The 24,799-nt window shown below is 35.9% G+C and overlaps 2 protein-coding genes across 4 annotated transcripts in view; one reads left to right on the top strand and one right to left on the bottom strand.

Moving 5' to 3' along the window:
* LOC136031499 (palmitoyltransferase Hip14-like) overlaps positions 1-18,858 on the top strand; it is a 106,400-nt gene extending 87,542 nt beyond the window's left edge. For 2 of the 3 annotated variants that reach the window (XM_065711157.1, XM_065711155.1), the window contains 4 exons: positions 1,939-2,100; positions 7,190-7,346; positions 9,337-9,462; positions 17,943-18,858. In XM_065711157.1, coding sequence (XP_065567229.1) covers positions 1,939-2,100; positions 7,190-7,346; positions 9,337-9,462; positions 17,943-18,280 — 783 coding nt within the window. In that variant the 3' untranslated portion in view covers positions 18,281-18,858. The remainder of the gene's footprint in view (positions 1-1,938; positions 2,101-7,189; positions 7,347-9,336; positions 9,463-17,942) is intronic. The other variant, XM_065711156.1, reaches the window with a different exon arrangement.
* Positions 18,859-23,674: 4,816 nt separating this feature from the next.
* LOC136031539 (uncharacterized) overlaps positions 23,675-24,799 on the bottom strand; it is a 29,414-nt gene continuing 28,289 nt past the window's right edge. The window contains exon 3 of the mRNA XM_065711208.1: positions 23,675-23,943. Coding sequence (XP_065567280.1) covers positions 23,675-23,943 — 269 coding nt within the window. The remainder of the gene's footprint in view (positions 23,944-24,799) is intronic.

Here is a 24,799-nt window from a genome sequence, read left to right as displayed (position 1 = left end):
TCTTAACTGTGCTTTTCCTAAACCGTTTACAGACATGCTCTGTGAAAGTGAGCAGGTAAAATTTTAATATTTAAAAATTGACAAGTCTCCCAAGTTAGACAATAACTAAGTAAAAGTAATATCCAAGTTATTAAAGATTATTTATCAAACAGTTCGTGGTAACGAACTGTAGTAAGGAGCGACCCGGCTCAATAGTAACCAAAACTCTAAAAAATTGAATTTTTATATCAATAGCTACACCAAAAGAATCGCATTTTAATGCTGATTTTAAATATATAAGTTTCATCAAGTTTAGTCTTACCCATCAAAAGTTACGAGCCTGAGAAAATTTGCCTTATTTAAGAAAATAGGGGGAAACACCCCCTAAAAGTCATATAATCTTAACGAAAATCACACCATCAGATTCAGCATATCAGAGAACCCTACTGTAGAAGTTTCAAGCTCCTATCTACAAAAATGTGGAATTTTGTATTTTTTGCCAGAAGACAAATCACGGGTGCGTGTTTATTTTTATTTTTTTTTTCCCAGGGGTCATCGTATCGACCAAGTGGTCCTAGAATGTCGCAAGAGGGCTCATTCTAACGGAAATGAAAAGTTCTAGTGCCCTTTTTAAGTGACCAAAAAAATTGGAGGGCATCTAGGCCCCCTCCCACGCTCATTTTTTTCCCAATGTCAACGGATCAAAATTTTGAGATAGACATTTTGTTCAGCATAGTTGAAAACCATAATAACTATGTATTTGGGGATGATTTACTTCCCCACAATCCCTGGGGGAGGGGCTGCAAGTTACAAACTTTGACCAGAGTTTACATATAGTAATGGTTATTGGGAAGTGTACAGACATTTTCAGGGGGATTTTATTTTGTTTGGGGGGTGGGGCTGAGGGGAGGAAGCTATGTTGGAGGATCTTTCCTTGGAGGAATCTGTCATGGGGGAAGAAAAATTCAAGGAAAAGGGCGCATGATTTTCTAGCATTACAATTAGAAAACAATGAAAAATAAACATGAAAACGTTTTTTTTCAAATGAAAGGAAGTAGTAGCATTGAAACTTAAAACGAACAGAGATTATAACGCATACGAGGGGTTCTAAAAATACTTTAGCATAAAGAGCGAGGTATTTAAGAGGAGATAAATACCTCGCTCTTTATGCTAAAGTATTCTTAGTAATTTCAGCTATTTATTCTACGGCCTTTCTGATTCAGGGGTCATTCTTAAAGAATTAGGACAAAACTTAAGATTTAGTGTAAAGAGCGAGGTATTAACGAGGATACAAACCCCCTTGTATACATAATAAAAATATAAGATTATGAAAGTTTGTTACGTAAGTTGCTAATTTATAAGTTACGTATAATTTTTACTAATAAAAATGTTCGTTAAAAATTAAAAGTTCTAGTTGCCTTTTTAAGCAACCGAAAAATTGGAGGGCAACTAGGCCTCCTTCTCCACCCCTTATTTCTCAAAATCGTCTGATCAAAACCAAGAGAAAGCCATTTAGCCAAAAAAAGAATTAATATACAAATTTCATTTTAATAATTTATGTGTGGAGAGCCAAAACCAAACATGCATTAATTCAAAGACGTCCAGAAATTAAATAAAAAAAAACTAATTTTTTTAGCTGAAAGTAAGGAGCGACATTAAAACCTAAAACGAACAGAAATTACTCCGTTTATAAAATTGTTTGTCCCCTCCGCAATCCCTCGCTCTTTACGCTAAAGTTTGATTCTTTGTCACAATTCTACTTTTTAAAACAATTAAAAACTTGACTCTTTGCCACAATTCTGCTTTTTAAAACAATTAAAAGCTTTAGCGTAAAGAGCGAGGCATTGCGGAGGGGACAAACCATTTTATATACGGAGTAATTTCTGTTCGTTTTAAGTTTTAATGTCGCTCCTTACTTTCAGCTAAAAAAATTAGTTTTTTTTTATTTAATCATTACAGGCTTGGATATACATAGTGATGATAGTTGTAGTAAGTCCTGCATTTGGTATGCTGCCAACATCAGCCTTTTTACTGCTCTCCTTGCTTCTTCTTTATTCGTTCTGGAAATGTTGGAAATCAGATCCTGGAATCGTTGAAAGCACAACAGAAAGCAAATATAAAGTAATGGTCTTTCTTTACATTGTAGTTTTTTTTATGTTGACTTAATTAATGCCTAAACAGTCTTTTCTATAAATTATTTTTAATCAATCAAAACTGTCTTCTTTTAACAGAAAGGTCGAGGTGGGCCTTTGGTCTCTCCTAAACCATCTTTCTATCCGCTGCCACAGAAACTTTTAGTAAAAATATTGTATGTGGCACTTTGTTTGAACCTGAATTATACAAGGATTTTCAGTTTATTGCAGTTGGAGGTGAAATTGGGCCTGTGGCCTCGTCATTTTATATTTTGTTACATCTTTGAAAATTACTTAACATTTGTTTGCATTAAAGATACGCTAATAAGGTCATTAGAAATGTGAGGATCAGAAAATTTGCTATTTTTAAGGCGTATTAAATGCAAAAAATAGCAAATTTGTTATCTTTATTTTAGCATTTTTTGCTATTTATTTTGCTATATTTTTAATATAGAAAAGGAAGAGAAAGAAAAAGTTTATTTGAGCCCTACGACCATACACAACATGATTTAATGATACAACACTGCAGAGAACACACAATATATAACAATACTTATATTCATTCACTCGGGCTCTACTGAGCCTCTCCCGCCTTTTCCACATATCGCACCATTTTGCATATGGTTCCAGGCTTCGAAGACCTCAGGATATCAGAAAGTAGCACCAACTGATGGTCCCCCTCAAATTTCATCCCTATGACTTTCAAGCTCCTGGCACTCCATGAGGAAATGGGCTAATTTATTATCCTCATTTCCGCAATACCCACACTTACCATTTGTACCCTTATTTTTTTTTAAATCTCTGTTCCCTATGTACTGGAAGGCAATTTCCCCTCAACTGGATCCATGATTTTAAATATTTAAAAGGTAGATTTAACTTAAAATAATATTCTTCCCCAAAAATTTCTTTTACTTTACTATATTCATTCAGTGTTTCCGACGAACGTACTAAACAACCCCACTCTTGTATCTCTTGGTCTTTCAATCTCTGCATAATTTCTGGAAGGCATTGTGTGTTTCCGGGTCCGTTTCCTTCCATCCACAAATAAGAGAAGCCTAATTTGTCAAGAGATTTCTTGATTTGTGGAGTCCAAGCAGTTTTCCTATTAATTCGAAGCAAATCATTATAATCTTGTTTAGCCAATCGGTCCTCAGGAAGTTGGGTTAATATCAGCCAAAACTTAAATACTTGATAAAGCCAGTGCAGTTTCAGTGAGAAGATGCCGAAGTCTCCTTTGAGTAGCTGGTTGTGTGGTGTCTGGTGCAGCCCGAAAAGTCTTTTGTAGTATCTAAACTGGACTGATTCTCGCTTGTCCGCGGCCTCCAGGCCCCATAGCTCAGCTCCGCAATGGATTGCCGGTTTAATTTTCGAATCTAATATTTGGTTAAACATTTTTAATGACTTCGACTTTTTCACTAGGTCATTACGTAATATTGCACCCACTGCTGCTTTCCCTCGCTTTGACATTTCGCTCACATGTTCCTTCCAACTGTAGTTAGGTGTCAGGGTAAATCCCAGATATTTCGCCTTTTTCACTACCTTAATCTCTTGTCCTTTGAACCTAAGTTTTTCATTCTCAACTAAATTCTTTCTTCCTCCTTTATTGAAGATCATTATCTCCGTCTTCCCGAGGTTTAGACGAAGTTTCTTCGATTCAAGGTATTCTGCCATCAGGTCAATTAAAATCTGTAGTTCAAGAGCTGTTTTCGCTACTAATGCCATGTCGTCGGCGAACAGCAGAGCCGAAATCGTTCTGTTGCCGAGCTTAACGGTTGGGGCCCATCTTTTCTCTTAGAATTCTACAATGTCGTTTACGAGTATTCCGAATAGCCGAGGTGACGAGGACAATTCCTTGTTTCACACCTCTTGTCTGTTCAAATATCCTTGAAACTCCTTTTCCAAACACTCTAACGACTCCTTTTGTACTTCCATACATATTAGCTACCAGCTGTGCAAATTGAGCTGGTAGTCCAATCTTAATTAATTCCATTATCAGTAATTCCCTATGCACGCTATCGAAAGTTTTTTGGAGGTCTACGAAAGCCACGTAAAATTTATTTTTTGCTCTTCCATAATTTTCAGAAAGGGCATGCAGTACAAACATTCTGTCCGCTGTATTGTATCCGGACCGGAAGCCTCCTTGATCTTCTTTAATTATTTTGTACACTTCAAGCCATTTTGACAGTCTCACATCAGTAATTTTTTTCAAATATTTTACTCGTCGTTGGTATTAGGGATAAGGGTCTATAGTTGGAGTGTTCCTCCGCATTTTCCTTTTTGAAAAGCGGCAAAATTACTGACGTCTTCCATGCTTCGGGGCATTTACATGTGCTAAGAATTGCATTGAAGATGAGGACCATTATGGGAACGAATGACAGTGCGAACGTCTTATAAACCATAATAGGGATTCCATTCAGCCCCGGTGCTGTGACCCCTTTCTGATTCTTCAGAATGTTTTTTTTTATTTCCTCCGTTGTTTCTTCCAGCAAACTGTAGTCATGCTCTTGGAGCGGGAAACAAGTTCCCTCCGTCGGGATAGAATTTAGCACTCCAAGAGGTGCTGTATCGTTTCCTATTTCAAAATATGGTGGCCATGTTTCTGGTTCCGGGCATTTTTGATGAGTAGGTTTTATTTCTCAGGGTCTTGAATTTTCATCCAAAATACTTCCATTCCATTCATTTTAAAACTCTCCGATAATTGTTTTATATCCCTTATTTCCGCTTCTCTTTTTTTCTGTCTCAATAACCGTTTATGATTTCGCCGCATAGCTTTCATCTGGAGAACTACTGTCACTTCTAGGGGGCTCTCTTTTTGACCCTTCACTTTGTCTACTATTTGCATCAATTCTTTTTCCCTTGCTAAACATTCATCATCAAAAAATTCTTTCGCTCGCTCTCAGGAGACATTTTAGGCGTTATTTCATGAATAATTCCGTTTAGCCCATCGATCATCTGTTCGACTGGTAAATTACCTTCTTTCAAGACCTTCAGTTCTTCTTGAACCTTCTTATCAAGTAATCTTTGCTCCATTTTGTCTTTTTTGTTAAAATTTTTTTCCTCTTTTTAAAATTTCTTTTTTCTGGAAATTTCTTCTATGCTGTGTTTGCAGAACATTCGTCGGAAATTTTTGCAAGATTTCTATTAAACGTGGGAAATGATCTGAACCTACAAAGGGGAGAACTTCTACATTTCTAACATCCATCGCGAGGGAAACGTCCACCAGTACATAATCAATAACACTCCCTTTCGCACCTGTAAAACACGTAAAGTCCCCCTTGCCCTTATCTTTCCCAAACCTCCCATTCTCTATTACTAGCCCATTTTCTCCACACAAATCCAAACGCCTTTTCCCCCAAATATTCAACTTCCTACCTTTATCCATGCTACTTCTTGTAATCCCGTAAGCCTTCGGAGCTGGAACCACTTTCTCACAAATCACTGTATCCACTACTTCTCTTTTCACGCTGATGTACGTGTTAAAGTCTCCCAATAGCGTTAAACTGTGGTCGTGGTATTTAAATTTCATTTCTTCGATCTCTTTTTCCAAAATATCCCGAGTATCTTTATTTGTGTAGGAACTGTTCTGTGGTGGTAAGTAAACTGATCCGATCACTATCTACCATCTGTCAGAAAAAAGAACTTTGACCCAAATGATATTTTCCGACTTGCTACTTAATCTCTGGTATTTCGACACACTTTTACACTACAGCAGGACAATAACACCCCCGTTATATCTTCTGTTCGATGACTCTCATCTTTACTCTTTTTCTACATAAAATCTGTCAAACAATAGCGTTTCGTTGGGGTCATGCCAAGTTTCCACTAAACACACAACGTCAAATTCACTCACGTCTTCCGATACTTGCTTATATTTGTTCTTTACCCCTTGGACGTTCCATGTGATCATTTTCATAGTTTTGGCATGACCGTCGCCATACTAGTTCGAGTCTTCCATATTTTCATCGTACCGGTCGCTGTTTGGGTCTGGATAATTGATCCTGTAGTAGTCTGCTGTACTTCTGCCTCTTCTGACATTAGGGCTTTCGTATCTCGGACCTCCTCTGTTTTCGTACGCGTTCCAAATTGACTCTCTCTGTGGTCTTTATGCACGATTATTCAGCCTATTGCGTTCTTCCGGGCTGATCATCTGATCCGCTTTCCTGGCGTGCTTAGGACTCGGGTTCAGCCCAGATGGTCCAGCAGTTACTTCTGTAGCACTAGTCTGACTGTTCAGATCCTGATGAATATCGGCAGTGACCGCTGCGTTTACTACTGTCTGGGCCAAGGAGGCACTATCCATTGAGCTCTGAGAGTCACTTCGACCACCGGGGGACCTAGGCCTAGTTGTATTTTTTCGGATGACCTCTTTCACTTTTTTAGTCTCTCCATCATAAACCAAGAGAGTTCCATCGACAAAAAGTTTTGTTCCCCGTAATCTGACGGGTTTTCCCTCTTCAATTGCTTGGTTCATGACAATTTTTAAGTGGCTTCGCGCATTCCTTTCCTCCAATGTATAGTCCGGGGCCACAGACCCTCCGTCGTTCCGAAACGTACGGCTGCTTTTCAGAATAAAGTTTCGGGTGTCTGCACACTGTATTTCAGCAAAATTGCTCCTGACCTCATCCAGAAAACATCCTTTACCTCGCTACGATGGAGCTCCAAAGACGAAAGTCGGGTATTCAGATACAATATCACTTCTTCTTTAAGTGTAGGTAGTGGTGGGTCTTTCTGTCGTAAGTGGTAAATAATCAAGTTTGTTCTCTTCGCTTCGGTTTCTATATACCGAATACGGCGGTTTGCTTCACTAAGCTCTTTCCTCGTTACTACAAGTTCTTGACTAAGCCTTTGGTTTTCTGCATTAATTTGTGTCAACTGTCTTTTAGTGAAGCTTATGTCTGTCATCACTTGTGGCAATAAGCCGAGTTTTGGGTTAATCTGGTTATTATTTGGGATTATAAAATTTAGCTTGTAATAGCGATCTAAAAAAATAATCTTATCATATTTAACCTTTCAACCTTCGTCATAGAACAAAATTTTATTATGTTTTTTTTTTTTCAAGCTAACAATATCCATTTTAGTCAATAGTTCGACTGGCAGAAACAACCGGTCTCGACCTCGATAAGTTTTGCACGACATGTCTACTTCAAAGACCCATTAGATCAAAGCATTGCTCCGTTTGTAATCGATGTATTGCAAGGTTTGATCACCACTGTCCATTTGTTGGAAACTGTATTGGTAAGTTTTTTTTTTTATATGTATAAAATTTACTCTATTAAAATAAAAATTAACCAATTCGCAATCCACTTTTTTTTTCTATTGTTCCGTTGTTCTGTTTTCAATAGAAAGCTTATAAAGTTTCCCACAAAACTTGGGATCCCTCATCGGCAATTACCCCAGCAACCAGTGCAACTTTCTACCTCATTGGGGGGAGGGCATGTATCCCTAAAATGACCCCCTGGGTCCGCTGTTGTTACCCTTTAATTTTCATGCTCGGGAAATTTTTATTGAATGTCATAAGTTAACTTTGAAACGGATTGACAATTCTGCAAACAGGAGTATGGTTACGTCCCCCCTCTAAGCGTTATAAGGGTTATTGCGTCATTTGCTTGTTACTAAACACCATATGTTTTTGAACAGTGTTTTTTAATTTGTCAAAATATTTCCGAAATTAAAAACAAATAAAATCACGATCATAATCGAGATGACTAAAAACAATTGATTAAATGAACTGAATGTCTAATTTGCGAGCATGAAACTGGTAAAGAGCATGAAACTGGACTGGTAAAATAAAATTTTAAAGAGAAAGGAGCAAAAGGGATTAGCGCCCCTTGCCTATGGAGTACTTCCTGTATTTGTTGTTTTATTGTAGTCTGTCTTAAGTGCTTTGCATTCAAGGTGGTCTGTGGCTCACGGCCTTTTTTGGAAACTTGTTTCCAAATAGACTCATTTGTTTTTCTTACGATTGATGTAGCCACATTTGATTCATCTTGGTATAAGAAACAGGACCCTAACGGATACCTGCATCATAAGTTGTGCACCGGCGTTGATGACGCACTTTGACGCACTTTTTCGTCAATTTTTTCTCTTGTCATACTGCTTTTAGAATGAATATGGTCATTTTGGTGTATGTGTGTTGTTATATTTCCATTTTTAATAGTTTGGATTTTCTAAGGCATCCAACTGAAAATTTTTCATAGTGAAGGGGTAAATACAACACTTGCATCATTGCTCTCTTGGCATCAGTATGTTTATAAGTTGTTTTTTTTTTGTTTTTTTTTTGTGACGTTAATTTTACGTTAGGTTAAATGACGCTGTCCAAATGCTTTACCCCCACCCCCCGTAATGGTAAAATATATAGTCCAAATTATATTATTATAAAAACTGAAGTTGTATGAAGGTTATATTTTATTAGCTTGGAAACTGTGAAAAAACAGGCGAAATCTGTTTTATTAGATGCCTTATGAAAGATTAAGGCAGTCGTAATAGTGCAACTGCACTGGAAGCATCACTTGCTTAAAAAGCAATAAAAAAAAGTGTATACATCAGGGCTACCAATGCAAAAAAAGTGATTTTCCTTGTTGATCAAGATGGGGGGGGGGGGTCTAAGTTTCCTGTATGAAGTTTTCGGCAATGGGAATTCCAATGGTGCATTTTGTTTCGATCCGATGCCATTCTCGAGGGATTTCTCACTATTTTTGGGAAACACCAAGAAATCTTGTTTCATCAAAATAATTTTTTTCTTTTAGAACTAATTGAAATATTAGTCACCTTACCTGAATCAACTAGAAATGGAAATTTTGTTTGACTAGATAGTTCTTTTTTAACACGTTTTTAAACTTTTGGATACTGTGGACAGTGGTTTGCTCTTATATGTATATCACTCGAAAGCTTTCTGCAATATAAAAAAGATATTCCCTCATTAAATACCGTTCAAATGAAGGGAGTTTTGAAGGTAAATTAGAACGTTATAACTTACAGAAGACATAGATTAGGTAGAAGAAAGGAGATATTGCCTTCTTCGACCCTCCCCCCCCCCCTGTTGGACATCCAATTAAAAAAAAAATGCCCTAAGAAAGACAGACTTGGACCTGTTTATTCAGTGAGTACCAGCACCCATAATATTCGGAAACTTCAGGAAAATTAAAAATTTTTAATTCAAAATTTCATCTTTTAATATAGTTTTAGTTCGTTTGTAGTACTCATCGTGTTTTTTTATATTTTTCAGGATCAAAGAACCATCATTATTTTTTGTATTTTCTATTCTCCCTAAGTGGAATGTGTGTCTTATATTTCTATGCATGTATATCCTACTGGAAAGAGGCATGCTCTCTGCCGGATAAAACTTCTGAAGGTAATTTATCACTCTTTTTATCGTTCCGGTGCTTTAACTTGCGATTAGAATTGTATGCTTTCTACATAGATGGGACTGAAGGGGGAGTAGCTGGAAATAAGTCTAGTTTCCTCAAGGTAATTTGTTACCTAAAAGGGCAATAGATTTTGTAACTGCCTTTCAAACGAGCTTTTAAATAACTCTCTATGTTCTTCCAGTGCCCCGCTTGCAGTGAATAATAAAAAACGAAAAAAAGAGGATACAACAGTACTAGTTATACAAAAAAGTGATTTTCCTGGTTGTTCAAGGTGGGGGGTCACAAGTTGTCTCTATGGAGTTTTCGGCAATGATGATTCCATTGTCCTACTTTTGGTTTCGATCCAATCCCGTTTTATATATATTTCCGGGTAACTTTGAAATATCTTTAATTTTGTATTCAAAACAATTTTCGGCCAACCGTCTAGGGCTAAACAGAAAGCAGGTTGTTCTCGGCTTGGGTGGGAGGAGCGTGTGTAGCTGTGTTTGTTTCGCACGTCTTGGCACTGCTGTGAGTTGTTGTTAGTAATAGTTGTAGTAATAATAATAATATTCCATCCACTTTTTGTCGTATTAAAAAGAATATTTTAGGGCAGTTCGTAATATGAAGGTAATTGTCCTCCTTCTTTGTCTGTTCTTTGCTTTCTATTGCAGCAGAACTAGATGTTTTCCGCCTGTCTTGACCCTCTAAATTCAGGTGCTACGCGGGAATTTGTATATACATAATCTACACAGACTCATTTCTATTTTATCCATAGCTTACTTCTATTAAATGACGTTTCTTTTAGTAAACTTTTATTTCATGTGGTGAAGAATTTGTCCAAAGGTCGCATATTACTTGACTCTGAACGAGGCATGTTGAGATATTGATCAAATTTTTTTCTGTCTTACACCAGCGTTGCCAACGCTTTGAGGTGAATTATACATTTTTCTTAGCACAATAGAACCATACAAGATTCTTTTTAATTGTAATCTTTTGTGTCTCAAAAACTCTAAAATCAACCGAAAAGCAAGTAATGCTGTTTAGCTCTTTTTTCTCGGCTAAAATCCCTTTTCTCGGGCTTATACTTCTAAGAAGTGGCTGGAAAGTTGCGAATACAAGTAAATGCACTGAAATGTGCCAGAAATTTTTGTTAGTGACGACACCATGACCAGTCGTCATGGTGTCGATAAATGTTTCTGTATGCCAATTTAATCAAATGAAAGAATTTTTTTTTCGTGAAAAATGGGTTTTAGTTTAAATACCGCAGTGGAGCAAAAAAAAAAGAAATAGAAAAAAAAACAAATATACGTTAGTTGAAAAAAATGTGAATATTTCAGCTCCACATCCGGAACCCTTTCTCAGTGAAAAGGGGAAAAAACTTTAAAGAAGAAAAAACTGTTTTTTTTTTAAATAAAACACATTTAATAAAAGCGGCAAAGTAAAAACACGGGAGAAAGAAAGAGAAAAAAAAACCTAAAAAATCTAACAAATAAATACAACTTGTATTCTAAAAACTTCTAGCATGGCTGTTACTAAGAACCCTGCATATAATTTTCTAAGAAGTTAAAGCTCCATGTTTTCTTCTTCTCAAAAAGCTAGGGAAAGAAACGCTTGAGTGCAGGAGAGTTACGTTGTGCCTCCGTTTAAAAAAAGTGCAATGATAATTCATCGCACAGAAAGTATTTTCTCCAAAAGTGTCACCCCATCCATATTCTGCCCGCCTCAAGCTTTTTCTCAGCCCAAATCCACTCTTGTCTTCCTTTTCGTGCTTTACCTCGCGATATGAGTAAACTTTAGTCCTAAATTACCGAAAAATTAATAAAACATAGCGATTATTTTTTTTTTATTTTATTGCTTGTACAGGTTTTTTGTATGTTTTGGATGTTCCCTCCGCTTGTTTGCCGTCTTTTTTACATTTATTGGTTCCCCTCAAATCCAAGAGGTATATAAAACACAAAATGAAATTACAAAAAGACTTGAAACAGACCAACGATTTACAATAGGATTAAAAACATTACTGCATAAAAGGCGTACAAAAAAAAAATCGCCAAATTTTATTTAAATTCTGAAAAGTGAAAATATTATGTATAAGGATAATATTTTCATTCTCACGATGAAATATCTTTCTTAATCATAGCTAACTCTAGCGGGTCTTTGATTTTAAATCTCAAAACTAATTCTGTTCTCCTAAAGCAAATTTGAAAAACAAGAAAAATTTACAATATTTAAAATAGCAACCGCGATTTGGAGACAAATCGCAGATTTTAAAATCTTGAAAAATAAGTGAAGAACATAGACCCTTTGGGAGGGCAACTGTATTAAAAAGAGAACCTAAAACATCGGGATGATAGATACCTTCGAAGCTGCAATAAAGCAACCTCAGAAAAACAACGGTATCAGAAAACGGTAGTGAAATACTCCTGTCACAAATTAGTTCAGCTCAGTTATTACCATTGATGGGAAAATATTGACATTTTTTAACGCTAAAAGAAAGGCCTCTTTCTTAATAGTCAGGGAGTTAAGCTTACTAGATAGGGAATTATAATTTTGAATCAGGCTAGCTTTAAAACGACGATATAAAGTATAATTAATCAGATTCATTGCCTCCGCTACAATTTTTCCCAACTTGGTCTGTTTTGGTGGGTATTTTCAGGCTGAAGATCTCTTCCTAGCTAATTTATGTACTATGAGTTGCCTCCGCGTAGTAGCATAATATTTGTAGGCATGGATATATAACGAGTAGGAGGTAATAGGCTTGATACTTTCTGTGCAGGATTCCAACTCTTGTTGATAGAAGAGCATCGCCAAGCATGGAAAACCATGATGTGACCATGATGGGCCTAGGATTGCACAAATCCTCCGGTATTCAACTGGAGGTCCGAGGGACTTCCTGCTGTCCGGTTTTAAGCCGGGTTAAGCGCTTCGTATAGACTTTAGAAAATGTGTTAGTCCTTGTTCAGCACTGGTTCTGGGACTATTGCTTTTCTTGAGGCCATGATAATTTCAATAACTTAAATAATATGAAAATTGGAGCTTGAAATTTTAACAACGTAAAAATATAACTATCGAATTTACATTTTCCCTGGCGAATTCAAACGCTTTGAACTGGACTTATTATGAGTTTCAGAAACTCAGGCGGGAAGGACGGGGTGCGTAGGCAGGGAGCAGGGCTCATGATAAATAAGGAATCTGCTAAGTGTTATTTAGGTTCGGAAGGTATTAATAATAGAATGCTAGTTGCTCATTTTACGACTAAAAAGTGTTAGGTATCAATCATACTAGTATATGGCCCGTAGAACCGACTGATGGGAATAGTAATGACTCGGATGAATTTTAATTTTAGCTACAGGAACATGGTATCATAGCCTAGGCAAATTTAATCTAGGAAAAGAAAATAATAACGAGTATAGATCTGTTGCATAATTGTAGGAATAGAAATCTAGTTATAACACCAATACAGTACTGGGTCTTTAAATCACCCATAAGTTAACATGGTGTTAACATAAGGATAAGACGGTTAGCCTTATCGATTATGTTATGGTAAACCGAAAACTGTTATCAAACAGTTCGTGAGAAACGAGCAGTAGTAAAGAGCGACCCGGCTCGATAGCAACCAAAACTCTAAAAAATGGAGTCTTAATCCAAAAGAATCGTATTTTAATGCTGATTTTAAATATATAAGTTTCATCAAGTTTATTCTTACCCATCAAAAGTTACGAGCCTGAGAAAATGTGCGTTATTTTAGAAAATAGGGGGAAACACCCCCTAAAAGTCATAGAATCATTACGAAGGTCACATCATCAGATTCAGCGTATCAGAGAACCCTAATTCAGAAGTTTCAAGCTCCTATCTACAAAAATGTGGAATTTTGTATTTTTGCCAGAAGGCAGATCAAGGATGCGTGTTTATTTGTTTGTTTGTTTTTTGTTTTGTTTTTCGAGTGGTGATCGTATCGACCCATTTGTCCTAGAATGCTGCGAGAGGGCTCATTTTAACGGAAATGAAAAGCTCTAGTGCCCTTTTTAAGTGACCAAAAAAATTGGAGGGCACCTAGGCCCCCTCCCACGCTAATTGTATTCCCAAAGTCAACGGATCAAAATTTTGAGATAGTCATTTTATTCAGCGTAGTCGAAAAACCTTATAACTATGTCTTTGGGGACGAATTAATCCCCCACAGTCGCCGTGGGAGGGGCAACAAGTTACAAACTTTGACCAGTGCTTACATATAGTAATGGTTATTTGGAAGTGTACAGGCGTTTTCAGGGGGATTTTTTGGTTGGGGGAGGGGTTGAGAAGAGGGGGATATGCTGAGGGAACTTTACATCGAGGATTTTGTCATGGGGGAATAAAATTTTCCTGAAGGGAGCGCAGGATTTACTAGCATTATTTGAAAAAAAAAACAATGAAAAAATAAATATGAGAAAGTTTTTTTTTCAGCGGGAAGTAAGGAGCAGCATTAAAACTTAAAACAAACAGAAATTATTACCCATATGAGGGGTTCACCTCCTCCTACTACCTCGCTCTTTACGCTAAAGTATTTTTAGTAATCTCAACTATTTATTCTATGGCTTTTGTGATTCAGGGGTCATTCTCAATGAATTGGGACAAAATTTAAGCTTTAGTGTAAAGAGCGAGGTATTGACGAGGGGGCAAAACCCCTCATATATGTAATAAAAACATGAGAATACAAAAGTTCTTTATGTAAGCTTAAGAGTTCTTTAGCTAGTTCTTACAAAACTAGTTCTTTAGTAAGTTCTAACAAAAGTTCTTTAGCTAAAATTAAAAGTTTTAGTTGCCTTTTTAAGTAACTAAAAAATCGGAGGGCAACTAGGCTTCCTCCCTCGCTCTTCTTTTTCTCAAAATAATTCGATTAAAAATTATGAGAAAGCCATTTAGCCAAAAAAAAAATATACAAATTTCGTTTTAATTATTCCTCTGCGGAGAGCTAAAATCAAGACATGCATGGATTCAAAAACGCTGAGAAATTAAATTTAAAAAACAAGTTTTTTAACGGGAAGTAAGGAGCGACATTAAAACTTAAAACGAACAGAAATTACTTCGTATATGAAAGGGGCTGCTTCCTCATCAACGCCCCGCTCTTTACGCTAAAATTTTTTTACTGTTTGAAAAAGTAGAATTAAGAGAAAGAGTCAAACATTAGCGTGAAGAGTGGGGCGTTGATGAGGAAGCAGCCCCTTTCATATACGAAGTAATTTATGTTCGTTTAAGTTTTAATGTCGCTCCTTTCTTCCCGTTAAAAAAACTTGTTTTTTTAATTTAATTGATCTGAAAAGCAAAGATCACCATCTAGTAGCATTTAGGGAAAATTAAAGTTGAAATTTAGGAAGGGTAACAACCTTCCGGGAAGTTGTGACGTTGGTAGACTCCACCATGAGGGTTTTAGAGAAACTTTTCAGGACCAGTTGAATACTAAAGTGGAGAGTCTAAAATTTGGCAATGGAGAATATGAATGGAGCAATTTTAGGAGAATAGTTTGTGAAGTCGCAGATGGAGTCTTTGGGAGGAAAGTTGGGAACGTTGCTAAGAATATCAGTGACAATGCTTTAAGTTTAGTTGAGAGAAGGGGGGAATTTGACAAAAAATATTTGCATGATAGATCATATGAAAATAAGAAGAATTTGTAGAAAGGGGTTAAAACATAAATATATGAATGAAGGAGCAGCGAAGTAGAGGCCATGGATCAAATTGCTGAAGATCTGCAAGATCAGCCCGACAGCATAACAGTAAAATATTGTATAAAAAATTTAGAGGTAACAGTCAATCTGGACTTGTCCTAGTTGAAGGTAGGAGCGGCTCCGCCATCATTGATGAGGAGAGAGTTAAGGAGAGATGGGCAGAACTTTCGAAAAAGTCTTAAGTCGTGACAGAGCTACAAGAAAAGATATAGGAGAGAATGAAAAGGTTTGTGATACCTCCGGAGTGAAGGAAGATTTATTTTGTGAGGAAAAATTAATACTAGTGCTAAAAGGATTAAAAAGTAATAAAACCCCTGGTGCTGATAGTGTGGTAAGTCAGTTTTTTAAATATGCTTGTTGTAAAGCTGGGAATAAATTACTGAAGATTGTGTATATGATTTTTGAAAATGGGGAAGTACCTAGCAATTTTATGAAAACTTAAATTAAAACCCCTCTATAAGGAAGGTGATAAGAGTTAGTTTGGTAATTATAGAGGCATTAGGTTGGTTTCTGTAGGAAGCAAATTACTTAGTATGACAATAATTTTCAGACTTAGAGATGCTTTAGATAATGTTTTCAGAGAAGAATAGTATGGGTTTAGGAAGAAGAACGGATGCGTCGACCAAATTAACACTCTTAGATTAACAATTGAAAACAAAGCTGTTTTCTATCTCTATCTATATGGATTATTTTGATCGACTTTGTCTTAAGGAGCACAAAAGGCTATGGAAAAACACGGAATCGAATGGTGGAGTAAAACTCTCCTAGACTTAGCTTATGCCGATGATTTGGGCATCCTTTATAAAAATGTTCGCTAAGCGAATTAATTTTTGAAGGTGTTGAGAGTTCAAGGGTACAAGAATAGGCTTAGAAATGGATATTAAGATGACGAAGTCTATAAAACTGGGTATAAGTGAAGGTCAATAAGTGAAGTGAAGGTATTATTAATACCTTTCCAACCTAAATAACACTTAGCAGATTCCTTTTTACCTTGAGCCCTACTCCCTGCCTAAGCACCTCGTCCTTCCTGCCTGAGTGTCTGAAAGTCCTAATCAGTCCAGTTCAAAGCGTTTGAATTCGTCAGACAAAATGTCAATTCGATAGTTATATTTTTACGTTATTAAAATTTCAAGCTGCAATCTTCATATTATTGAAGTCATTGAAATCTGTCATGGATTTTGCAGGGTACATAAAAGTTTGGAAGTACAGGAAGATAAATCGGTGGACGAAGTTTAGAATATTGGAAGTTCCAGTGATTATATTGGTCAAGTATGGCTCTGAAGCGTGGGTGCTCCGAAAAACGGAGGAGGATTTAATAGACGCTTTCCAGAGAACTTGTCTATGGATTGTTTTGGGTACCCATCTAACTAACTGTATTTCAAACATTAAGCTGAACGAAAGTGTGATTTAATCCTGCTTTCAAGGGTCATGAGAGAAAGGATGAACTAGGACACGTTCTGTGGACGAGGGATGGCAGATGGCTAAAGATTGCCCTGGTCGGCCAACGATCTAGGGCCAAACGGAAAGCAGGTCATCCGAATGGGTTGGGAGGATGTTATGAAGAAAGATTGAAGGGAAATTGGAACTTCTTGAGACAATGTAAAGATAGAGGCTTTGAATAGATTGGGATGGAGGAGGAGCTTGCGTAGCTATTTTGGCATCAGGTGGTCTGGTCCTGCAGTGAGTTGCTAGTAGTAGTAGTAATAAACAATATCATCAGCATATGTTATATAAAACACATCCCATCCCTTAGAGATAAGGGGTGTAGATAGTAAACGGAGACACTCCACCAAAGATTAAAAATACAAGGGGATAAAACTCCTCCTTGTCTATATCCACGGCCAAGAGAAATTGGATTAGAAAAGCAATCAGAATTAGGTGCCAGGATCTAATATCAGGATCTAAAAGTCTTAACCTCAACTGGGGAAACCCACCAATAACGAGAGTTGAAAGAGAGAAGTTTGCAAAATATTGTCAAATGGTCGTGTATATCAATTAAAATTGTTTAAATCAGGAGCCAGTAGATCTTGACTCATTATTTATCGCATCAAATATTGCATGAGTATGGCTAGAGACAATTCCTTTTATGAATCGTACTTTATTAAGACCAACATCCAAGTATTCAAAAAGGTATTTTAACCACGATTCAAAAAGCTTACCAATTGTAGAACCCTTCGCTCTGTTATTCGCTTTTGACCCCGGAATACCATCTCAACCATTGAGACTTTTTTGTATTTATTTTTTTATATATATATAAATCTTGCGACCTATGACAAATAGGCCTGAGTAAACTTGTCTCAAAGTCTTTTTATGGTCAAAGACTATTGCTTTTTTGAAGCCTCCTTATTAAGACCAGCATCCAAGCATTCAAAAAGGTATTTTAACCACGATTCAAAAAGCTTACCTATTGTAGAACTCTTCGCTCTGTTATTTGCTTTTGACCCCGGAATACAATTTCAGCCATCTGGACTTTTTTGTATTTATATATATATATATATATATATATATATATATATATATATATATATATATATATATATATATATATATAAATCTTGCGACCTATGACAAATAGGCCTGAGTAAATTTATATTAATGAAACTGCAAATTTTGGTGTTCATAAGAGCCTAATAAGATGGTCAAACCAGGTTTTTTGTATATGGCTTTGGTGTTTAATCGGTCAGTTTCAGTAAAAGTTCTTATTGGTCATTTAAACATGCTCCTGTGATTGAATGTACTATCTGGCACAAGTGTTTTGATTGGTTGAAACGTGTCTCTCTTTTCAGCTATAATTGCTGCTGTCAGATGTAATGGCTTCGTATCTCTTACTGCTGGAAGTGCTATAATTCCCTCAATTTGGGTTGGAGGTCTGGCAGTGTCTCAATTGTATCAGGTCATATGCATGTCCATGACCACTAATGAAAGAATCAATCAAGGACGATATTTACATTTTATTGATTCTAATAGGAGATATGGAACAAGTCCTTTTGCCAGGGGTTTTGTAAGAAATTGTATCGATTTTTTTCAGTTAAGATGTTGTGGGCTTGTTAGGCCTGAAGTTGTTGATTGGACAACGTTTTATGAATTAGAAGAAAAAGAGAGCTTATTGCTTGAAACTGTATAACTGCTAAAGATTTTGAAAGAAACCGTGATAAGAAAGTTTGGTGAAAAATTTGGATGCCAAAAAATGCTTATCCATCAAAACTGCGAGTTTTGAACACAAATTGTTGTTTATTAGACGATATTGTGTAAACTTAAGGAAGAAGGAGGGAGGGGGTGAAACAATTTCTTATTAATAATAAAATTTATAGCTTTATTGCTCTAAATGCCCTTTATCGTAGTGGCAAGACAAAACGAAAAAAACAATTCTACTAAAAATTACAAAAATCTGTTTTTTTTTTTTTTGCTCCATAGCAAGCCTGAGAAATCGTACTAGTCTGACAAAACTTACAAAATACTCATGTTGCACCATACTCGCCAGTCCTCTTTCATAATATTACACCCTACATATACCTTCTTTTGCAACTCACTCAATTATCCACATTCATCTATTATATAACCCACAGTGTCATCCATATCTTCACAAATGGGGCATATGTTGCCCTTGCCTTCTCCCTAAATATTTTTCTTCTCGCCCCAAGATGTAAGCTATTTACCATCAGTTCAATACTTTACTTTAACTCCTTCTTTCTTAAATTCATGTTAAAAATATACTAAAAGATATATATATATATATATATATATATATATATATATATATATATATATATATATATATATATATATATATATATATATATGTATATGTTTGTATATATATATATATATATATATATATATATATATATATATATATATATATATATATATATATATATATATATATATATATACATATGTATATATACATATATATATATATATATGCATATATATACATATATATATGTATATATATATATATATATATATATATATATATATATATATATATATATATATATATATATATATACATATATATATGTATATATATATATATATATATATATACATATATATGTATATATATATATATATATATATATATATATATATATATATATATATATATATATATATATTTAATATATATATATATATATATATATATATATATATATATATATATATATATATATATATATATATATATATATATATATATATATATATATATATATATATATATGTATATATATATATATATATATATATATATATATATATATATATATATATATATATTTATATATATATATTACTGAATAATAAACCAAGAGAATTGTTTGGTAGTTCAGGGTGTAATAACTTTTAATGAGGATTTGTTTTAGTGCTAGTTTGCTTATTTTTTAGCTCGGTTTTTATCATTTTATTTGTAATATTCATTCAAGAGGTTTACCCCCCTTGGATTGGTTTACTTTTCTTGATTGTTTGGTTTATTCGAGTTTTGGTTTGAACATATTTGCTCCCGTTTTTTGTATGTGCTTTTTTCGTTTCATTTTCTATCTTTTGTTATACTCCATCGCCATGCCTTGCATTTTTGACGGGTTATAAATTAATTTATATCAATTAATTAAAAAAAATTTTGGATTTTTCTTACGGAAAATGATGGGCGTGGCGGGATTGCTCTCAAATCACTAATACTCTTAAAAAGGGCATTATAACTTCGAATTTAAAATCAAATGAGACCAATCCGAATGTAATACGACTACTCATTCCATAAAAACCGTATTTGCCCCGAGGACACAATTTAAAGCCCTTGCCCCAGGACTAAAAGGGGTTGTGTCAACCCTGGAGTTTTTTTATATATTCTTTGGATTATTTTAAACAAATTTGCCGTCGTACAATTTCGATCAGATACATTTGGTGAAAAGAGGGCTAGTTTGGGGGGAGGGGCTAGCTGACTTCCATCACTATTGCCTCTTAAAAGGGAACTAGAACTTCCAATTTCAACCAAATGAGCCACTTCTAAAGTTTATACAATCATCCCTTCCATAAGAACCTTAAATGCCCTAAGGGCATAGCTTACAACCCTCGCCCTCAGGCTCTGGTGGTTTTTATCAACCTCTAAAGCCTTATGGTATGATCTTTGGACTAATTCGAATGAAAGGACTGTCCAAATATCTATTGGATGTATCTTGGGAAAATACTACGTGTTTGTGTAGGTATGGGGAAGATAGCTGAGCTCTGATCAATTTGACTCTTAAAAAGGCAACAGAATTTCTGATTAACAATCTGATCAGTCCCCTCCACAGCACATACAACCACTCTTTATATAAGAAAACTATATTCCCCCTGGGCGTAACTTACAACCCTTGCCCTGAGAGCTGTAGGGGGGGGGGGGGTAGTCTAACTCACATACATAATTTCCGGACTTTTCGACTACAATAAACAAACTATTATCTCTAAAGTTGGATTGGAGGTATTAATGAAAATGATGAGCGCGGGGAGGGGGGGGGGTCTTTGTTGCTCTTAAATCACTCCGACTCTTCAAAAAGGCATTATATCTTCTAATTTAAAATCAATTGAGCCCCATATGAATTCTATACGACCGCCGATTCCGTGAAAACCTTGTATGCCCTCACAACATAACTTACAACCCTATCCCCAGGGCGCTGAAGGGTTGTATCAACCCTAGACGCATTATTATATGCGTTTATGGACGACTATTTTGAACACAATCGCTACCACATAATTTCAATTAGATGCATTTGCTGAAAAGAGAGGTTGCCGGGAAGGGGGGGGGGCTAAATGTCTTCCATCGTTTTTGACGCTTAAAAAGAGGCTGAACAAAAAAAAACCGAACAACCATCCCTTCCATAAGAACCTTAAAAACCCCTTGGCATAACTTACAACTCTCACCTCAAGGCTCTGATGGTTTTCATCAACCCTTAAAGCCTTGTTATATAATATTTGGATTATTTTGAATAAAATTTCTGTCTCAAAAATTCTATTCCATGTATTTTGGGAAAAAACGATGTGCGGGGGGGGGGGGGGTAGCTGCTCTCTGATCACTTTGACTCTTAAAAAGAGCACTAGAAATTCAGTTTACCAATGCAATGAGTCCCTCTAAAGTATATACGATTCCCTTTCCATAAAAAAACCATATATGCCTCTGGGGCATAACCTAAAACCCTTGCCCTGATGGCTGTGGGGGCAGGGCTGCGTTCCTCGAAGACATACTCTCTTGACTCTTCACCTACATTGAACAAAATTTCTTCAAATTTTAATTGGATATCCTTGGGGAAATTATGAGCGTGGGAGGAGGGGCTTGTTGCTCTCAAATCTTTGGCTCTTAAAAAGGGCACTGTAGTTTCCAATTTCAAATCAAATGAGTTTCGTACGACCACCCATTCCATAAAATCCTTATATACACCCAGGGCATGACTTATAACCCTATCCTCAGGGCACTGGGGTGGGGGTTGAATCAACTCTAGGGACATTTTTATATGTTCTTTGGACTATTTTGAACGGAATTGCTATCTCGCAAATTTAATCAAATTCATTTCGTGAAGAGGAGTATTCGGGGGGAGGGGTGACTTGCTGTCCTCAATCATTTATGATTTAAAAAGGAACTAGAACTTCTAATTTTTGACTTAATGAGCCTCCTCTATATTTTATACAACTATCCTTCCATAAAAACCTTAAATGCCCCCTGGCATAGCTTAAAACTCTTGCTCCCTGGCTATAGGGGTTAGATTCAACCCCAAAAGCCTTGTCATATGGTATTTAGACTATTTTAAATTAAAGGGTTATTTCAAAATGTCTATATAGATACATTTTGGGATAATACAACGTGTGTATGGGAGGGGTAGCTGGCCTCCGACCACTTTGACTCTTAAAAAGGGCACTAGAGCTTCTGATTACCAATCCAATGAGCCCCTTTTGAAGTTTGTATGACCACGCTTTGTATAAAAACATTGTATGCCCCCAAGGCAGAACATACAACCCTAGCCCTGAGGGCTGGGGGGATTTGTTATCCTCAAAGACATAATTTCAACTTTTCAACTTCCGGACCTTTCAACTACTTAGAACAAAATGAAAATTTCTAAATTTTCTTTCGAAGTGTTCGGGGAAATGATGGGCGTGGGGAGGGGGTGATTTGACCAACAAATAGGGCACTAGTCCTCTCAATTTCCAGTCGAATGAGCCCTTTTTGAAGTTTCTATGACAGTACTTTCTATAAAAACCTTATATGCCTCAGGCATAACTTACAACCCGTGTCTTGAGGGCTGTTCGGGGGGGGGGGGGGCGGGGGCTCATGATCAAATCCATAATTTTCAGACCTTTCGACTATATTGAACAAAATGGCTATATCAAAATTTCGGAAGATTTTGGTGAAATGATGGGCTTGGGGTGGGGGGAGGGGCCATTTGCCCTCTGATCACTTTTGACTATTAAAAAGAGCACTAGCCCACTCAATTTTCATTTCAATTAGCCCTATACGAAGTTTCTACGACACCGTTTTCTATAAAACCTTATATGTCCCCAGGGCATAACCTACAACCATTGCCTTGAGGATTTTTTTTCTTGGGGGGGGGGGGGTTGTCATCCTCTAAGACATAATTTCCGGGCCATTTTAACTATGTTGAACAAAATAGCTATCTCATAAGTTTGTTTGTGTGTATTTGGGGAAATGGTGGAAACGAAAACTCCTTGCCCTGGTCTAAAGACAAACAAACCAAAAAAATAAAATAATAATAATAATAATACATTGTGCCAACATCATTCTTTACTTAGGCAGTGCAATATTGGAAACTTAGGCTATTGCGCTGCCTGCAGTTTTTCTAGCATGTGTTAACTGAGTAATTTAGTTTTTTTCTCGTTTCTTTTCTGTTGATAAAGGCTTCTAAATGCGAAGCAGAAACACTCGGACTTTCACCACGATTTTCACTGGACTTTCCTCAGGAAACACCAGGATTTTCTTCGGGGGGGGGGGGGTAAAAAATTACAAATCACATATTTTTATATACATTTTAGTACGTTTTCACGAGTCGGACAAAAACTGGTGGGAGGGGGGGGGGGTAAAACGGTGAAACACCCTTCCTGGATAAAGCCTTGTTGATAGGCTACTCAAGTGTGTTGTTGTTGTTTTTTTGTTTTTTTTTTACTGCCATAGATAAAGGTTTTATCCACTATTATATTTTTATTTCATTTTAATAATAAATAGGTCTTAAATGAAACTGGTATCTTTCTGATTATATCCAACTCTGGATAGTTCAAGGGATGTGTGAATCCTGCCAGCTTTCGATTTACAGATCTTAGGGGTTGCGCATCGAATTTAAAACGATAAGCTAACTGATAGCAGATTGAAACTTGATTTATTTTTTTTATCAATAGCATTTTTTTTTTTTTACTTCAGCTTAAAATTTAAGCATATAAACCATCATTAACTTTGTTTGTGGGCACATTTTGTGTGTTGGTTCGACTTTTTTTCTATAAAGGTGTCCCGACTTAATTTGCATAGTAAGGATCCTCAACCATGGGAGCTTATACATAAATTGCAGGAGCAGATTTCACCTTTTGTAAATTGAAGTATATACCGATTAGAAACGACCATGCCTTCCTGCCCTTTATTAGCCTCCTCATTAGTAAATATAAGACGATTAGAAGAGACTAGAATTCCCTCGCCTTCTAAATTGACAAACCTCCCGACCGTTAAACAGTCATTACGATGAATAAGAAAAATAGCACAGTATTCTGCTAAACCGTTAATAGTGCTATCTGCTTTACTCATGCTGTTACCTTAAAATGAAAAACCCTTATTATCGTTTTGACCAATCAAGACAATCCAAGAAACCAATTAAGGCGGTTCTTTAGATATATAAGTAAGTGTCAAATTTGGCAGCAGCTTTACCTGAAAATGTTTTGGTAAACTCTCCGTAGTTCCAAGGTCAAGTACTACTGCATCGACAGTATACTTATTCTTTAAGTTTGAAATTTTGTCGAAAACCATTGTTTTCTTATAGTGTTTTTATTTGTTTACTTATATTGTTTATTTTTATTTATTTTTGGCGCAAGGAGGAATCGTTTTTGTTTTAAAAAGTGCTTTATATTTTAATATTTTATGTTTCATACCTTTCAACCCGGTCCGCAGCCAGCCCTTGCCCACCGAAGTGGAAGCCATACCTTCTGGCCGCCCCACCTGGTGGTATTTCCAAGTGCTTTTTTAAATGTCTATGTAAATGTGTTTCAGTAGTTTTTAATGGAAATATAATTAAAAAATTTGTATGTTGAAGAAACCTTGCATTTTGTTATAGATCAATTCAATAGATTGAGGTTAGTTTATGTCAACTGTATTTTGACAGCGAGAAGAGTAAAATTTACAAATTTAAAACACCATTCATATTATTTCATTGTGGATCTTCAATGTCTGACAAAACAACACTTTTATCAAAAATAATTTTAAATGGCGATACATTTTTTTTAGAAAACACGAAAAACATCTACTATTGCTATAGTATATGGCAAGAGTCCTATGATAAAATAAAGACTATAGCGCCAGACCTGAAATTCATACTAGGTTATAACGTGTTTAACATTATTGGACCAAAGTCGTGGTTGATTATTGATGATTTACCTGTATCCATTGAAGAATGGT

Source organism: Artemia franciscana, chromosome 9 (genome assembly GCF_032884065.1).
Source record: "Artemia franciscana chromosome 9, ASM3288406v1, whole genome shotgun sequence".
Classification (NCBI taxonomy): domain Eukaryota; kingdom Metazoa; phylum Arthropoda; class Branchiopoda; order Anostraca; family Artemiidae; genus Artemia; species Artemia franciscana.
Note: the sequence above shows the minus strand (reverse complement) of the source record. Positions and strands in the feature narration are given on the sequence as shown.